Source organism: Lolium perenne, chromosome 2 (assembly GCF_019359855.2).
Source record: "Lolium perenne isolate Kyuss_39 chromosome 2, Kyuss_2.0, whole genome shotgun sequence".
Lineage (NCBI taxonomy): Eukaryota > Viridiplantae > Streptophyta > Magnoliopsida > Poales > Poaceae > Lolium > Lolium perenne.
Window position 1 is genome coordinate 248811769 of NC_067245.2, and position 14297 is coordinate 248826065.

General features: G+C 46.1%; 1 protein-coding gene across 1 annotated transcript; it reads left to right on the forward strand.

Moving 5' to 3' along the window:
• The first annotated feature begins 9225 nt into the window (after positions 1 to 9225).
• LOC127335544 (ammonium transporter 1 member 1-like) lies at positions 9226 to 11187 on the forward strand. Its single transcript, XM_051362228.2, has one exon. The coding sequence runs from the start codon at positions 9301 to 9303 to the stop codon at positions 10792 to 10794; it is 1494 nt and encodes a 497-aa protein (XP_051218188.1). The 5' UTR covers positions 9226 to 9300; the 3' UTR covers positions 10795 to 11187.
• The last annotated feature ends 3110 nt before the right edge of the window (positions 11188 to 14297 follow it).

Sequence of the window (14297 nt, forward strand, 5' to 3'; positions counted from 1 at the left end):
AACATGGTCACGTAGGAAGTGATGGCGAATGTCAATGTGTTTGGTGTGACAATGTTGAACCGGGTTATTGGCGATCTTTATTGCACTTTCGTTGTCACATAGAAGAGGCATCGTACCAAGAGACATACCATAGTCTTTCAAGGTTTGCTTCATCCATAACAACTGAGTGTAACAAGATGCCGCGGATATATATTCAGCTTCGGCGGTGGATAAAGTGGTGGAGTTTTGTTTCTTGGATGACCAACTCACCAATGACCGGCCAATAAATTGGCAAGCCCCAGAGGTAGACTTCCGGTCAACCTTATAACCGGCCCAATCGGAATCCGAATAGCCAATGAGTTCAAAGGTTGACCCCTTTTGATACCACAGCCCGAGAGTAGGAGTAAGAACAAGGTATCTTAGAATCCGTTTGACCGCCATCAAATGGCTCTCCTTAGGAGCAGATTGAAAATGAGCACACATCCCTACACTTAGCATGATATCCGGCCTAGAGGCACAAAGGTAGAGCAAGGATTCTATCATGGAATGGTATACCTTTATATCCACATCCTTCTCACCATCACATGAGCCAAGTTGCCCCTTTACGGGCATGGGTGTCTTCATTGGGCTTGCATTGGTCATGTTGAACTTTTTGAGCATGTCCTTCACATACTTTTCTTGAGAGATGAAGGTGCCTTTTGCAAGTTGCCTCACTTGGAAGCCTAGGAAGAACTTCAACTCTCCCATCATGGACATCTCAAATTTCCTAGTCATCAATAGCTCAAAAGCTTTGTTATGATTGGGGTTAGTTCCACCAAATATAATATCATCAACATATATTTGACATATAAATAAGCCACCCCCTTTAATCCGTTTGGTGAAAAAGGTGGAATCGACCGTACCCATGCAAAACCCATCATGTAGTAAGAAATCCCTAAAGAACTCATACCAAGCACGTGGAGCTTGCTTGAGACCGTAGAGTGCCTTATGGAGTAAATACACGTGGTTGGGTCGGCGTGGGTCTTCGAAACCCGGGGGTTGAGCTACATATGCAGTTTCTTTTAGGGGACCATTCAAAAATGCACTTTTCACATCCATTTGATATAGTTTGAAATTGTGGAAAGATGCAAATGCAAGCAAAAGACGAATAGCTTCAAGACTGGCTACCGGCGCAAAGGTATCCTCAAAATCCATACCTTCTATTTGGGTAAACCCTTGCGCCACTAACCTTACTTCATTTCTAATGACAATGCCATTCTCATCTTGCTTGTTCTTGAATACCCATTTGGTCCCAATAACATTGATGCGATGATCCTTGGGTCTCTCAACTAGAGACCATACTTCATTACGAGTGAAACACTCCAATTCTTCTTGCATGACAATTACCCAATCTGGATCAAGCAAGGCTTCATGTACCTTGAGTGGCTCAAAACTAGACACAAAAGGATGATGTTGACAATAAGTGATAAGTAATGCATGGTGTCTACGAGTTACCACTCCTTTTGAGATGCTACCAAGGACTTGATCTACTTTCATGTCACTTGCCCTTGTAGCAGCCTTGATCTTCCGAATGGTTCCTTCATGATCAATGAATTCATCTCTTGCTAATACTTGATCATGAGGGACAACTTGAGCTTGAACATGAGTTGAGGATGTTTCTTGATCATCATCATGGTCTTGCTCAGTGGGTTGAGGTCTTTCTTCTTGTTCTTTGGAATGTGGCTCATCTTGAGTAGAGGATAAATCTTGAGTTGCACTTGATGGCTCAGCTTGAGTTGAGCTAGGCTCTACTTGGGGTGAGCTTGATACTTCTATTCCATCATCTTGATCATCATTATGAACTTCTATGGGCCGGATGTGTCCAATGCCCATAAGCTTGATGGCACTAGATGGATCATCATCATTACCTGCAACACATGGAACAACTTGCTCCACTTGGGAGCCATTATCCTCCAAGAACACCACGTCACAAGATACTTCAATAGTCCCAGTGGACTTGTTGTAGTATCTATAGGCGTGGGTGTTCTCCGCATATCCAACAAATATGTCCTCTATGGTTCTAGTTTCAAATTTACCAAGCTTCCCTTTATTGTTCTTAACAATACATTTGCATCCAAAGACATGAATGTACATGACATTAGGCTTGTTACCTGTGAGAAGCTCGTATGGAGTTTTGTTGTGGAGGGGGCGGAGGAAGAGCCGGTTGGAGTAGTGGACAGCTGTAGAGATGGCTTCTCCCCAAAAGTTGTGGGGTGAGTTGAATTCACTCAACATGGTTCTTGCCATCTCAATGATAGTCCGGTTCTTCCTTTCAACAACACCATTTTGTTGAGGGGTGTACGGAGCTGAAAACTCATGCTTGATGCCCTCATCATCAACAAACTCTTGCATAGTGTAGTTCTTGAACTCGGTGCCATTGTCGGTCCTTATTGCCTTGATCTCAGATTCACACATCCGTTGAGCCTTCTTGGCAAAGGTAATGAACTCTCTATGGGTCTCATCCTTAGACTTGAGGAGAAAGACCCAAGAGTATCTTGAGTAATCATCAACAATGACAAGTCCGTACTTGCTTCCACAAAGAGTATCATAATGTGATGGTCCAAAGAGATCCAAATGAAGGAGCTCCAAAGGCCTAGATGTGGTGACGATGCTCTTGATAGGATGTCTCTTCTTGAGTTGTTTTCCGGCTACACATGCACTGCATACACGATCTTTCTCAAAAGAAATGTCGGTTAGTCCAACAATGTGCTCACCCTTTAGGAGTTGTTTAAGATTTCTCATGTTGACATGACCAAGGCGGCGATGCCACAACCAACCTTCGTCATGTTTGGCCGCCATTAGACATGTGGAGGGAGAGGGGCTCTCTTTCGAGAGGTCAACCACGTAAAGGTTGTTCTCCACATATCCAACAAGGACCAATTTGAGATTGTCACTCCTAAAGACTTTCACACAATAATTAGTAAAATATGAATTGTAACCGGCATCGGCAAGATGATATATAGAAAGTAAGTTATAGCAAAGGGATTCAACAAGCATGACCGTCTCAAGGCACAAGTCCTTAGAGATTGCCACCTTGCCATACCCAAGTACCTTTCCCTTTTAGTTGTCACCGAAGGTGATGCTTGACTTTTTGTTGATATCCTCAATGAATTGATCAAGCACACCTCTTCCTCCGGTCATATGATTGGTGCATCCACTATCAAACACCCATTTTGGACCACCAGAGGAATACCCCTACAAAATCAAGTAGAGGATTTAGGAACCCATCGATTAATGGGTTCCTTTGTAATGGCAACAATATCTTTGGTACCCAAATTGAGTACCCTCTATAAGCATAGCCATTACGAGGGCCAACATAGTTAGCATAAATCACCATAGTAATCAACAAATAGTTCATAGTGATTGTTAGGTCCCGTGCGGTCACCACTAGTGCCTTTGCCAACATTAGTGACCTTCTTGTTCTTCTCTTGAGCGGGCTTATCTTTCTTGTAGAAGTTCTTCTTGTGGGACTTGGGAGTACACCCAAGTCCATGCTTTTGATTGTTTGACCTTTGCTTACTCAAGAGGTCATCCAATCCCATCTTATTCTTGGCGGTGGTGAACTTGGCAAGTTCTTTTTTCAACCTAGCATTTTCCTCAAGAATAGTTGCTTGCTCACAAGCCGATTCATTAGGATGATAGTTGAGACCATATTTGGTCACCAAAGATTCAAGATATGTATTGGTCTCAACATGCAAAGATAGTTCCTCTTGTAAACGAACATGTTCCGCAACAAGCTTAGCATGCTCACTAGTAAAGGAGCTGGAGGAACTAGCAACATCTTTATCAATAATGGGATCATTCATTGATCCAAGAGCCTTCTTGTAGGTTTCTTGGAGTAGATCATGGTTCTCTCCTAGTTTCTTGAGCTCATCCTTAACAAGCTTGTTAGCTCTTTCAAGGTGGTCAAGATCCCTAGTGAGAGAATCATGAGCAACTTCAAGCTCCTCCTTTGAGGCATTGAGCTCTTGGGTCAATGATTGAGCCCTTTGAATAGTTTCAAGGTCCTTAACTTTATCTAGTTCATAAGTTTCAATTTGTTGCTTAAGGCCTTGAGATATGCACCTTTCAGTTTTTAGCTCTTGTCTTAGGAGATTGAATCTCCGTTCCTTATCATTCAAATGATATTCTAATTCATCAATGGACTCGTCCTTTTCTTTGAGGGATTCCATCAAGAAATCAAACTTGACAAGAGCTTCACCACGAAGGGTGCATCTAACTTTGTAAAGTTCCTTAAGCATGGCTAATTCTTCTTGATTTTCAGGTTCATCATCAAGAACACTAGTTAGAGAAGGTGGGGATTCCATTACCTTGGTTTCTCTTGCCATTAGACAAGAGCCAACGATCGTAGAGGAGGGAGAATCATCGGAGTCATCATCTTGAGTCGTTCTTGCCATGAAGGAAGAACCGACATCATTCTCCGTGGAGTAGTCATATGTGAAGAGTGACCCGGGCTTGGAGAAAGCCAAACCGGCCACTCCGGCCTCCCTCTCCTCATCTTCCTCTTCTTCATCGGAGATGTACTCGGCCCCAACAAAAGCTCTTCCCTTGTTCTTCTTGTATCGATCGTTGATAGGGTTTGGCTTCAATCTTGGCTTGACCCCTTTCACAAACTTTGGCTTGTCTACCCTTTTCTCATAAGGGCACTCATTTGCAAAGTTACCATCTTCATCACTGTTGTAGCAGGTTCTCTTCTTCTTCTTCTCATTGAGGAGCATTGGAAACTTTGCCTTGTACTTCTTGGCAAAGAAAGCAAAGTCTGTGGCGATGTCACTAGTTGAAGTCATCTCTTCATCTTCTTCAATTTCATAGACTTCTTCTCTTTCATGGTCAGCCCTAGCCTTGAGGGCAAGGTTGTGTCAGGCTTCATCAACACGGTTCATTGCCATGAGCCTTTCTCCTGTCTTGGCCATGTTCTCATTGGCTGCCACATAGGAGACTAGATCATCGGCGTTCAGATCAGCACTCTTGGTAATGATTTGAAAGTTGAGTGCAAGGTTGGTGTCTTTTTGCTTGACGGCAATCATGGCAATGACCTTGGACTTTATGAATGCTTCATTCATCTCAAAGCTGTCATTGTATTTCTCACATCCAAGTCCCTTGACCTTCACTCTAAGAGCACCAAGCCCTGCATAGGCATCGGCCACGGATTCTCCTTCTCTAATCATGAACATAGTGGCCTCTTGCTTTGCGGACTCATAAAGAGCTGATTGGATTAGATCGGTTCCCTCTTGGAGTACTACAATCCGATCCCACAACTCTTTAGCGGAGTCAATGTCATTGACTTGATCAAGGATCTTGCGGTTGATGCCAGTCCTAATCTTGTCACGTGCGGAGGCATTGAGTTGACGGTTGGAGAATTCGGTGGAGGTCAACCGAGCGGGATCTTGTGGCTTCCGGTATCCATCAACAATGATCTCCCATAACTCCACACTGCAGCTGCGAATATGAGATTCCATAGAAGATTTCCAAAAAGGAAAGTGAGTTCCATCAAAATGGGGAACATTTCCACTATGGTTTATATGAGGCATGGGTGAAGTGTTTTTGGGATAGTCATGGTTGACTTCATGGAAACTTCCTTGAGAGGCCGAAACCCCACTAGGAGTCCCACTAGTCAAGTTCTTAAGCATGGCAGTCATTTGTGCCATTTGGCTTTGTAGTTCATCCTCCTTTTTCTTCTTCTCGGCATCATATGCCAAGAATCTAGATTTCATTTCTCTAACCAAAAGGTTAGATTCTTCATCCAGACCCTCGAATAGTTTATCCATCTCACTCTTAAGGCTGTGAAGCCCTTAATAAGAGTCCAGGCTCTGATACCAATTGAAAGTTCAAAGATGGTAAACCTAGAGGGGGGTGAATAGGTTTCTACAGATTTTAATTCTTTCTTTGCATATTAGGCTTTGCGGAATATAAAGGTGAGCCTAATGTAAACTAGGTGAGACAACCTATATGAGGATACAAGTAACACGAGCACGAAGGCTCTCACAGGCAGTTATATCACAAGTAAGGAGTTCGGTTAGAGATAACCGATAGCACGCGGAGACGAGGGTTTATTCCCGTGTTCCCTTCCTTTGCAAGAAGGTACGTCACGTTTGGAGGGGTGGAGGTCCCACGAAGGATTCTCCACGCCACGAAGGCTCACCCTATTCTCCGGAGGCTATCCCACGGAGGAGTAGCTCACTCACTTGTCGTATACTTTGAGGTAGCCTCCAAACCTTCACAATCATGTCAGGAGCAAATCCACATCCCGGAATCTTCCGGACCACTCTTGCCCACCTAGGGTTTCCAAGGAACCCTAGAGATCAAGCTTCTTGATGAATACAAGGGGGAATGAGATTTGGCTTGGTAGAACAGTAGATCGGGTCCTCCTCTATCGTTTCCCCGGAGGGATTTGAGTTTGAGTGGAGGAGGAGGAGGGAGATCTGAGGCTTTTGGTGTTTCTAACAATGGAGTATGAGAGGGAGAGCTCAAGAACAGTTTGTAGTGTAGTGCCTAACCCTTCAGAGGTAGAAGAAGGGGGTATATATAGTGTCACTTGAAATATGGCCGTTGATGACTTGCCACATCAGCACTTTCCTCGAGGAACCCGGTCAACCGGACCTGGCGCCGGACAGGCCGGCGCAGGGGCCGGTCAGACCGGGCCTGGGACCGGGCCAGCCGGTCCAAACCGGATCTGGGCCGTATCCTGACCGGACGGCTTCTTTGGCATACTGGACATCGTCCGGCTGGCACAGGCGTGGGGGCCCGTTGGCGCCGGGGCGCCCGGTCCTCCACCCGGTCCGACCGGGACTGGGACCGGATCGGCCGGTCCAAACCGGGTCTACGACCGGATCTCGACAGGACGACTTCTCCGACCTTACTGGACATCGCCCGGCTGGCACAAGAGTGGGGGCCGGTTGGAGCCGGGGCGCCCGGCCCGGCACCCGGCCCAACCGGGCGTGTGACCGGACGGAGCCGGTCCTAGGGCCGGTCTGACCGGGCCACTGACCGGTCGAGGCTGAAACTCCCTTGTTGATTTTTCATCGAAGTGGGGGGTCTCCCATTGCCTTCTTGTTCCATTGATACACCATTATACCTCTTTGGCTAATACCTGAGAGTCATCTTGTAGACATGTATTAGACCAAATACTCTAGCATGGTGTCATAGTTACAAAAATAATGGATAAGGGTAAAATACCCTTACAATTCTTCAATATGGCGATAATATAATTATTTTTTATGGATCATGACATCGAAAAAGCAAGAAATCTGAAATTAATTCTTTCAGTGTTTGAGCATATATCAGGTTTGAAGACAAACTTACATAAGAGTGATTTTTTGTTTTTGTTTTGGAGAAGCTTAGGACCATGTCGGCATGTATGCTTAGCTTTTTGGCCGTCGGTAAGGATTGTTTCCTATTAGGTATTTGGAGATCCCGATACGTTATCGGAGACTCACTAATGCTGAATGGAAATTGGTGGAGGAAAGACTACAAATTATATTAAATAGTTGGAAAGGAAAATTACTATCCCTGGGAGGAAGAGTGGTTCTTATCAATTCAGTACGATTAGATTATTTTCAATGAAGATTCTTCTGCAAGGTTATAGTGTGAAGAGGACACATCAACTCGCTAAATGGGGTGTAATTTGCAGACCCAAATATCAAGGAGGTCTTGAAATCCAAGACCTTGAGGTCAGAAACAGGGCCCTCCTTGGTAGATGGTTGTTCAAGCTACTTACCGAGGATGGAATTTGGCAAACCCTTCTTAGGAGAAAGTACATCGGCTCAAATGCGTCATATCAAGTTCCTGGAAACCCGGAGATTCACATTTCTCGGTGGGTCTTATGGCGACGAAGTTCTTCTTCCCATATGGATCTTTCTCTATTAGGGATGGACCGAAGAGTAGATTTTGGGAGGATAAATTGCTGGTTAATGCCACACCAAAAAACAGTATCTGGCATTGTACAATATTGTGCAACACAAGAGTGATACACTTGCTAAGGTGTTGGAAACTTTTTTTTGAGCATAAGGTGTTGGAAACTTTCCCACCGAATGTGTCATTTAGGCGGGGTCTCACTGGACCTAGACAAGCATTGTGGAATGCTTTCTTATAGCATCTGGATTCAGTGAATCTGACGCAGGGGTCCGATGTTTTCGTTGGAATCTAACTAAGAGTGGTTTATTCTCGGTGGCTTCTTTTTACAATTCTCTAATCCAACCTAATGTTCACGTCGATAATAATATGAAAATTTGAAAGATGAAGATATCACTCAAAACTAAGGTGTTTAAGTGGTATCTTCACCGAGGGTGATTCTCACCAAAGATAACCTTGCAAAACTTAATTGGTAGGGAAGCAAAAAGTGTGCCTTCTATCATCACGATGAGACCATAAAGCACTTATTCATCCAGTGTAAATTTGCTGGATCTGTATGGCCAGCCATCCAGATAGGTTCTACCTTATATCCACCATGAAGTGTTTGAATATTTTCGGCAACTGGCTTAATGGTGTGGATCGTAGGTTTAAGTTACTTATTAGGGTGTGATCGATTGCCGTTATTTGATCGTTGTGGCTATGTAGAAATGACAAGATTTTAATAATAAATTATCTTCTCTTATGCAAGTCATCCATCGTTCCACAGCTACGCTTCGTTTGTGGTCGCCTCTGCATCGCGTGAAGCATCGTGACCTCTTTATGGACATGTTTACACGGTTGGTGGATACTTCAAAGAATATTTTTCCCAAACATGGATGGAAGCATGATTTGCAGATTGGCCCCCGTTCGCCTTAAGCACGTTTTATTTTATCTTTTGTATTTGCCGAGATTTGCATTTATGGTTGTCTTTCCTGGATTGAAATGGTCGTGTGCATTCTAATTATGCAGAAACCAGACGTAATACTTAAATTTTATTAATAAAGTGTCCATTATTAAAAGGAAAAAATATGTGACACACAGCTACACCATGAGAAAATCCACCACAACATCTAGTCATGTCGAGCTGTACCTCCAGAATCCCCAGATTCCCTACAGCCCCACCCTAATCCATGGGTATCTCACGACCATCACAGAAGATTCACTGCGGATGGGCCCCACTTCTTCAGCTAAAACCAAAATAAACCATCGTTGCCATGTCTCCCTTTGCTCGCACTATATTTGAAAAATAAAATTCTAGCTTTCCGCTGATTCGCCTCACCGTCCTATAAATCCGACACAACCGATTCCCCCAAACATCAATCCTCTCTTCTGATCCCTCTACCACGACCAAAGAATTCTGAAGGAGCGGGTGTCTAGGGTCGGCACAGCACGATGTCGACGTGCGCGGCGGACCTGGCGCCGCTGCTGGGGACGGCGGCGACCAATGCGACGGAGTACCTGTGCAACAGGTTCGCGGATACCACCTTGGCGGTGGACACCACATACCTGCTCTTCTCGGCCTACCTGGTCTTCGCCATGCAGCTCGGCTTCGCCATGCTCTGCGCGGGCTCCGTGAGGGCGAAGAACACCATGAACATCATGCTCACCAACGTCCTGGACGCCGCTGCCGGGGCCCTCTTCTACTACCTCTTCGGCTTCGCCTTCGCCTTCGGGACGCCCTCCAACGGCTTCATCGGGAAGCAGTTCTTCGGACTCCAGAACGTACCGGAGGTCGGCTTTGACTACAGCTTCTTCCTCTTCCAGTGGGCCTTCGCAATTGCCGCCGCCGGCATTACGTCGGGCTCCATCGCCGAGAGGACGCAGTTCGTGTCCTATCTCATCTACTCGGCGTTCCTCACCGGATTCGTCTACCCGGTGGTGTCCCACTGGATCTGGTCCGCCGACGGGTGGGCATCCGCGACCCGCACCTCCGGCCCGCTGCTCTTCAAGTCCGGCGTCATCGACTTCGCCGGCTCCGGCGTCGTGCACATGGTCGGTGGAATCGCCGGGTTCTGGGGCGCGATCATCGAGGGGCCTCGCATCGGCCGGTTCGACCACGCCGGCCGCTCGGTGGCGCTCAGGGGCCACAGCGCGACACTCGTGGTGCTTGGGACCTTCTTGTTGTGGTTCGGGTGGTTCGGGTTCAACCCAGGGTCCTTCGTCACCATCCTCAAGTCGTACGGCCCCCCAGGTAGCATGAACGGGCAGTGGTCGGCCGTGGGCCGCACCGGCGTGACGACGACGCTCGCAGGCAGCGTGGCGGCGCTCACAACGCTTTTCGCGAAGCGCCTCCAGACGGGGCACTGGAACGTGACGGACGTCTGCAACGGCATGCTCGGCGGGTTCGCGGCCATCACCGCTGGCTGCAGCGTGGTTGACCCGTGGGCCGCAGTCATCTGCGGGTTCGTGTCGGCGTGGGTGCTCATGGGCTTCAACGCTCTCGCCGCTCGATTCAAGTACGACGACCCTCTCGAGGCGGCGCAGCTCCACGGCGGCTGCGGCGCGTGGGGGATCATCTTCACGGCGCTCTTCGCCAAGCAGAAGTACGTGGAGCAGATCTACGGCGAGGGCAGGCCTTACGGGCTCTTCATGGGCGGCGGCGGAAGGCTGCTCGCTGCGCACGTCGTGCAGATCCTGGTCATCGCCGGGTTCGTCTCCTTCACCATGGGCCCGCTCTTCTTGGCGCTCGACAAGCTCGGCTTGCTCCGTGTCACGGCCGAACAAGAGACGGCCGGCATGGACATGACCAGGCACGGCGGCTCCGCGTACGTCTACCATGACGACGACGAAACCGACAGGACCGTTCCTCCTGGGTTTATGCTCAGGTCGGCGCTGGCGCGCTCTCCCGGCGGGGAGGCGGCGGCGGCGTCAAACAACCAGGTGTGACCAACCAAGAGCGACACGTAAGAAAAAAAAAGGAAGGAATATGAGTGTTTTCCGCCTTTCTGCGCGCCCTCGCGCGCTTCGTTTGTGATATTCCGATATTCTTTGCATTACTGTTGGGGCTGATGCGCTTTGCTATTCTGGTGTCGCAAGATTGTAAAATTACGCTAGGGCAGGGTTATTTTTCTGGTGGTTTGATTTTTTTTCTGGTTCTTTTTTTGTCGGTGTACAATTTTCTGTTTTCTTTTGTGTGTGTACAAATGTACATACGTATGTAGTGTGGTTGAGGTTTCTCTTTGAAATATTGTCAACTTTTTGTGGTGGAATTTTGTTATCACTAAGATTTTGCACTGTGCTCCTGGTAAGGATGCAAGAATTGCTGGTTTTTAGTTTAAATTTTCATCTCAAATTTGAACTAGAAAGTGTTACTTTGGCGGAATACCCTTGACACCTTAGATCATTTCTTTAAAGGATTGTTGTAGGGGAAGCCACTACAACGATTTTTTTTAAAGAAAATTAAGAAACCAAAATTTTGTCCCTAGGTATTTGAACATGGGTGGTTTGGTTGTATATCCATTTACCTAACATTCTCATGATACCTTAGATCCTGACAACACATGTACCTAGTGGTTCATCAACGTGTAGGAAAAAAGATATCTAGTGCACCCTTGTCTTATTGTGCAATGGTGCATCCAATCCTGAGATGTTTTTAGGAAATCCGATAAATATCAAATATATTTACACACAGAGCAAAAACATTTCAGCATTAGGCTTGCATGTGTTCGACAATTATATATTGTTTGTTGGTTTGGGTTGCTCATCAAGCGTATCAACTCACTGTTACTTGACAATACCCTCCTCGTTAGGGTTTCTGGCTCCGGAGGCGATCTCTGTCGCCACCGCGAGATACTACCTTTCTCTCGACGCTGACCCGACTTGGCTTGATCTACATCTCTTCAACCCGATCCGATTCTACTCCTCCTCAACCTACGCAAGTATCGCCTGCCCTTGTTCTAGGGCTCCTGCGGCAGGGTAACATGGTAACGAATTCGGAAGCTGGAGGCTCTGGCTTGGCAAAGGAATCAGACTCTGAGATCGATGACCTGCTCAAGCACCTAGACTTATGTGATGATGAACTAGATGATGTGGTAATCGGAGCAGATACGGTTAAAGAGTTCCAAAAGGAGGCTCGCTTGTTAGCAATTGGCAAGGTTCATACTAAGAGAAATTTCAGTGCTGGGGCTCTGTTCGGGAAGATGAAAGCCATCTGGAATCTCTCCAAAGATTCAATCTGCAGGGAGGCTGGTGGGAATCTGTTTGTGTTTCAGATGCATTGTATGGGTGATTGGAAGAAGTTCGTCCACCAGGGACCTTGGAATTTTCGCGGATGGGTTGTACTCATCGAGGATTATGATGGCCGGGAAGATCCTGAAAAGATCTCCTTCGGAGGATTGTTCGTTTGGGATCAAATCCATGGTATTCCGGAGTTATACCGTAAGGTTCATGTTGTTGATGACCTAGCTCGCCGGATTGGGAAAACGAAAGAGGTTCAGATGTCCCCAAAGTTGTTCTATGAAGGGAACTATGTCAGAATGCGGGTGCTCATTGAGGTGTCTGATGTCTACGTGTGCTTCTATTCTTGTAGACAGTGTTGGGCCTCCAAGAGCAGAGATTTGTAGAACAGCAGCAAGTTTCTCTTAAGTGAATCACCCAAGGTTTATCGAACTCAGGGAGGTAGAGGTCAAAGATATCCCTCTCAAGCAACCCTGCAATTAAGATACAAGAAGTCTCTTGTGTCCCCAATACACCTAATACACTTGTCAGATTTATAGGTGCACTAGTTCGGCGAAGAGATAGTGAAATACAAGTAATATGAATGATTATAAGTAGTAATTGCAATCTGAAATGAAAATGGCAGCAAGCGAACATGTAGCAGAACTTGTTGGAAACGGTGTTTCAATGCTTAGAAACAAGGCCTAGGGATCATACTTTCACTAGTGGACACTCTCAACAATGATCACATAATTGAATAAATAAATGCTACTCTCAAACACTCTCTTGTCGGATAACAAACACCATTCATTGTGTAGGGCTGCAAAAGCACACCTCAAGCCGGAGTAAACAAGCTCCACAACGTCATAAAGGAATCACACACGATGCGCACACTGTCACCATCACACCATGGAGAGTAACTCCGGAGTTCATATTAAAGTAACCTCTAAAGTGCATAATAGACAAGAGTAACATCTACATATTCAACTAGATTACAAAGCTCATGATCACATAAAGATCACACCATGGGAGAGAGAGATGAACCACATAGCTACCGGTAGAGCCCTCAGCCTCGGGGGAGAACTACTCCCTCCTCATCATGGGAGTCAGCAGCGGCGATGAAGATGGCGATGGAGTCGATGGAGATGGATTCCGGGGGCACTTCCCCATCCCGGCGGCGTGCCGGAACAGAGACTTCTGTCCCCCGAACTTGGCTTCGCGATGGCGGCGGCTACGTAACTTTTCGTGGAATATGACTGATGTCTTTAGGGTTTTCGCATCTGGGAGAATATATAGGCGGAAGGGCGGCCTCGGAGGGGCCCCAGGGTGCCCTCCCCACCTGGTGGCGCGGCAGAGGGGTGGGCCGCGCCCCCTATGGTGTGGGGGGCCCTTGGCCCCCCCTCTGGCCCTTCTCTGGCTCTCTGGGTCCGCCTCGGCAAAATATTGACTTCTGTCTTCATGGGGTCCAATTCCGAGAATATTTCCTGTGTAGAATTTCTGAAACCAAAAACAGCAGAAAAATGTACCGGCGCTCAAAGATCTTGTTAATAGGTTAGTCCCGGAAAATGCATAAAAATGATATAAAGTGTGAGCAAAACATGTAGGTATTGTCATAAAACTAGCATGGAACATAAGAATTTATAGATACGTTGGAGACGTATCAAGCATCCCCAAGCTTAGTTCCTACTCGCCCTCGAGTAGGTAAACGATAAAAAGAATAATTTCTGAAGTGACATGCTACCAACATAATCTTGATCAATACCATTGTAAAGCATATGAGATAAATGAAGTGACTCAAAGCAATGGTCAATAGTTTGCTAAAAAATAGATAATGACTACACAACTGAATCATATAGCAAAAACTTTTCATGAATAGTACTTTAAAGACAAGCATCAAAAAGTCTTGCATAAGAGTTAACTCATAAAGCAATAGATTCTTAATAACAGGTTTTGAAGCAACACAAAGGAAGATTTAAGTTTCAGCAATTGCTTTCAACTTTCAACATGTATATCTCATGGATAATTGTCAACACAAAGTAATATGATGAGTGCAATAAGCAAGCATGTAAGAATCAATGCACACAGTTGATACAAGTGTTTGCTTCTAAGATAGAAAGAAGTAGGTAAACTGACTCAACATAAAGTAAAAGAAAGGCCCTTCGCAGAGGGAAGCAGGGATTACTCATGTGCTAGAGCTTTTTATTTTGAAAACATGGAAACAATTGTGTCAAAGG

Excerpts from the sequence above, each read along its gene's own strand:
- LOC127335544 (XM_051362228.2), top strand. The coding sequence starts at position 9,301 with ATGTCGACGTGCGCGGCGGACCTGGCGCCGCTGCTGGGGACGGCGGCG.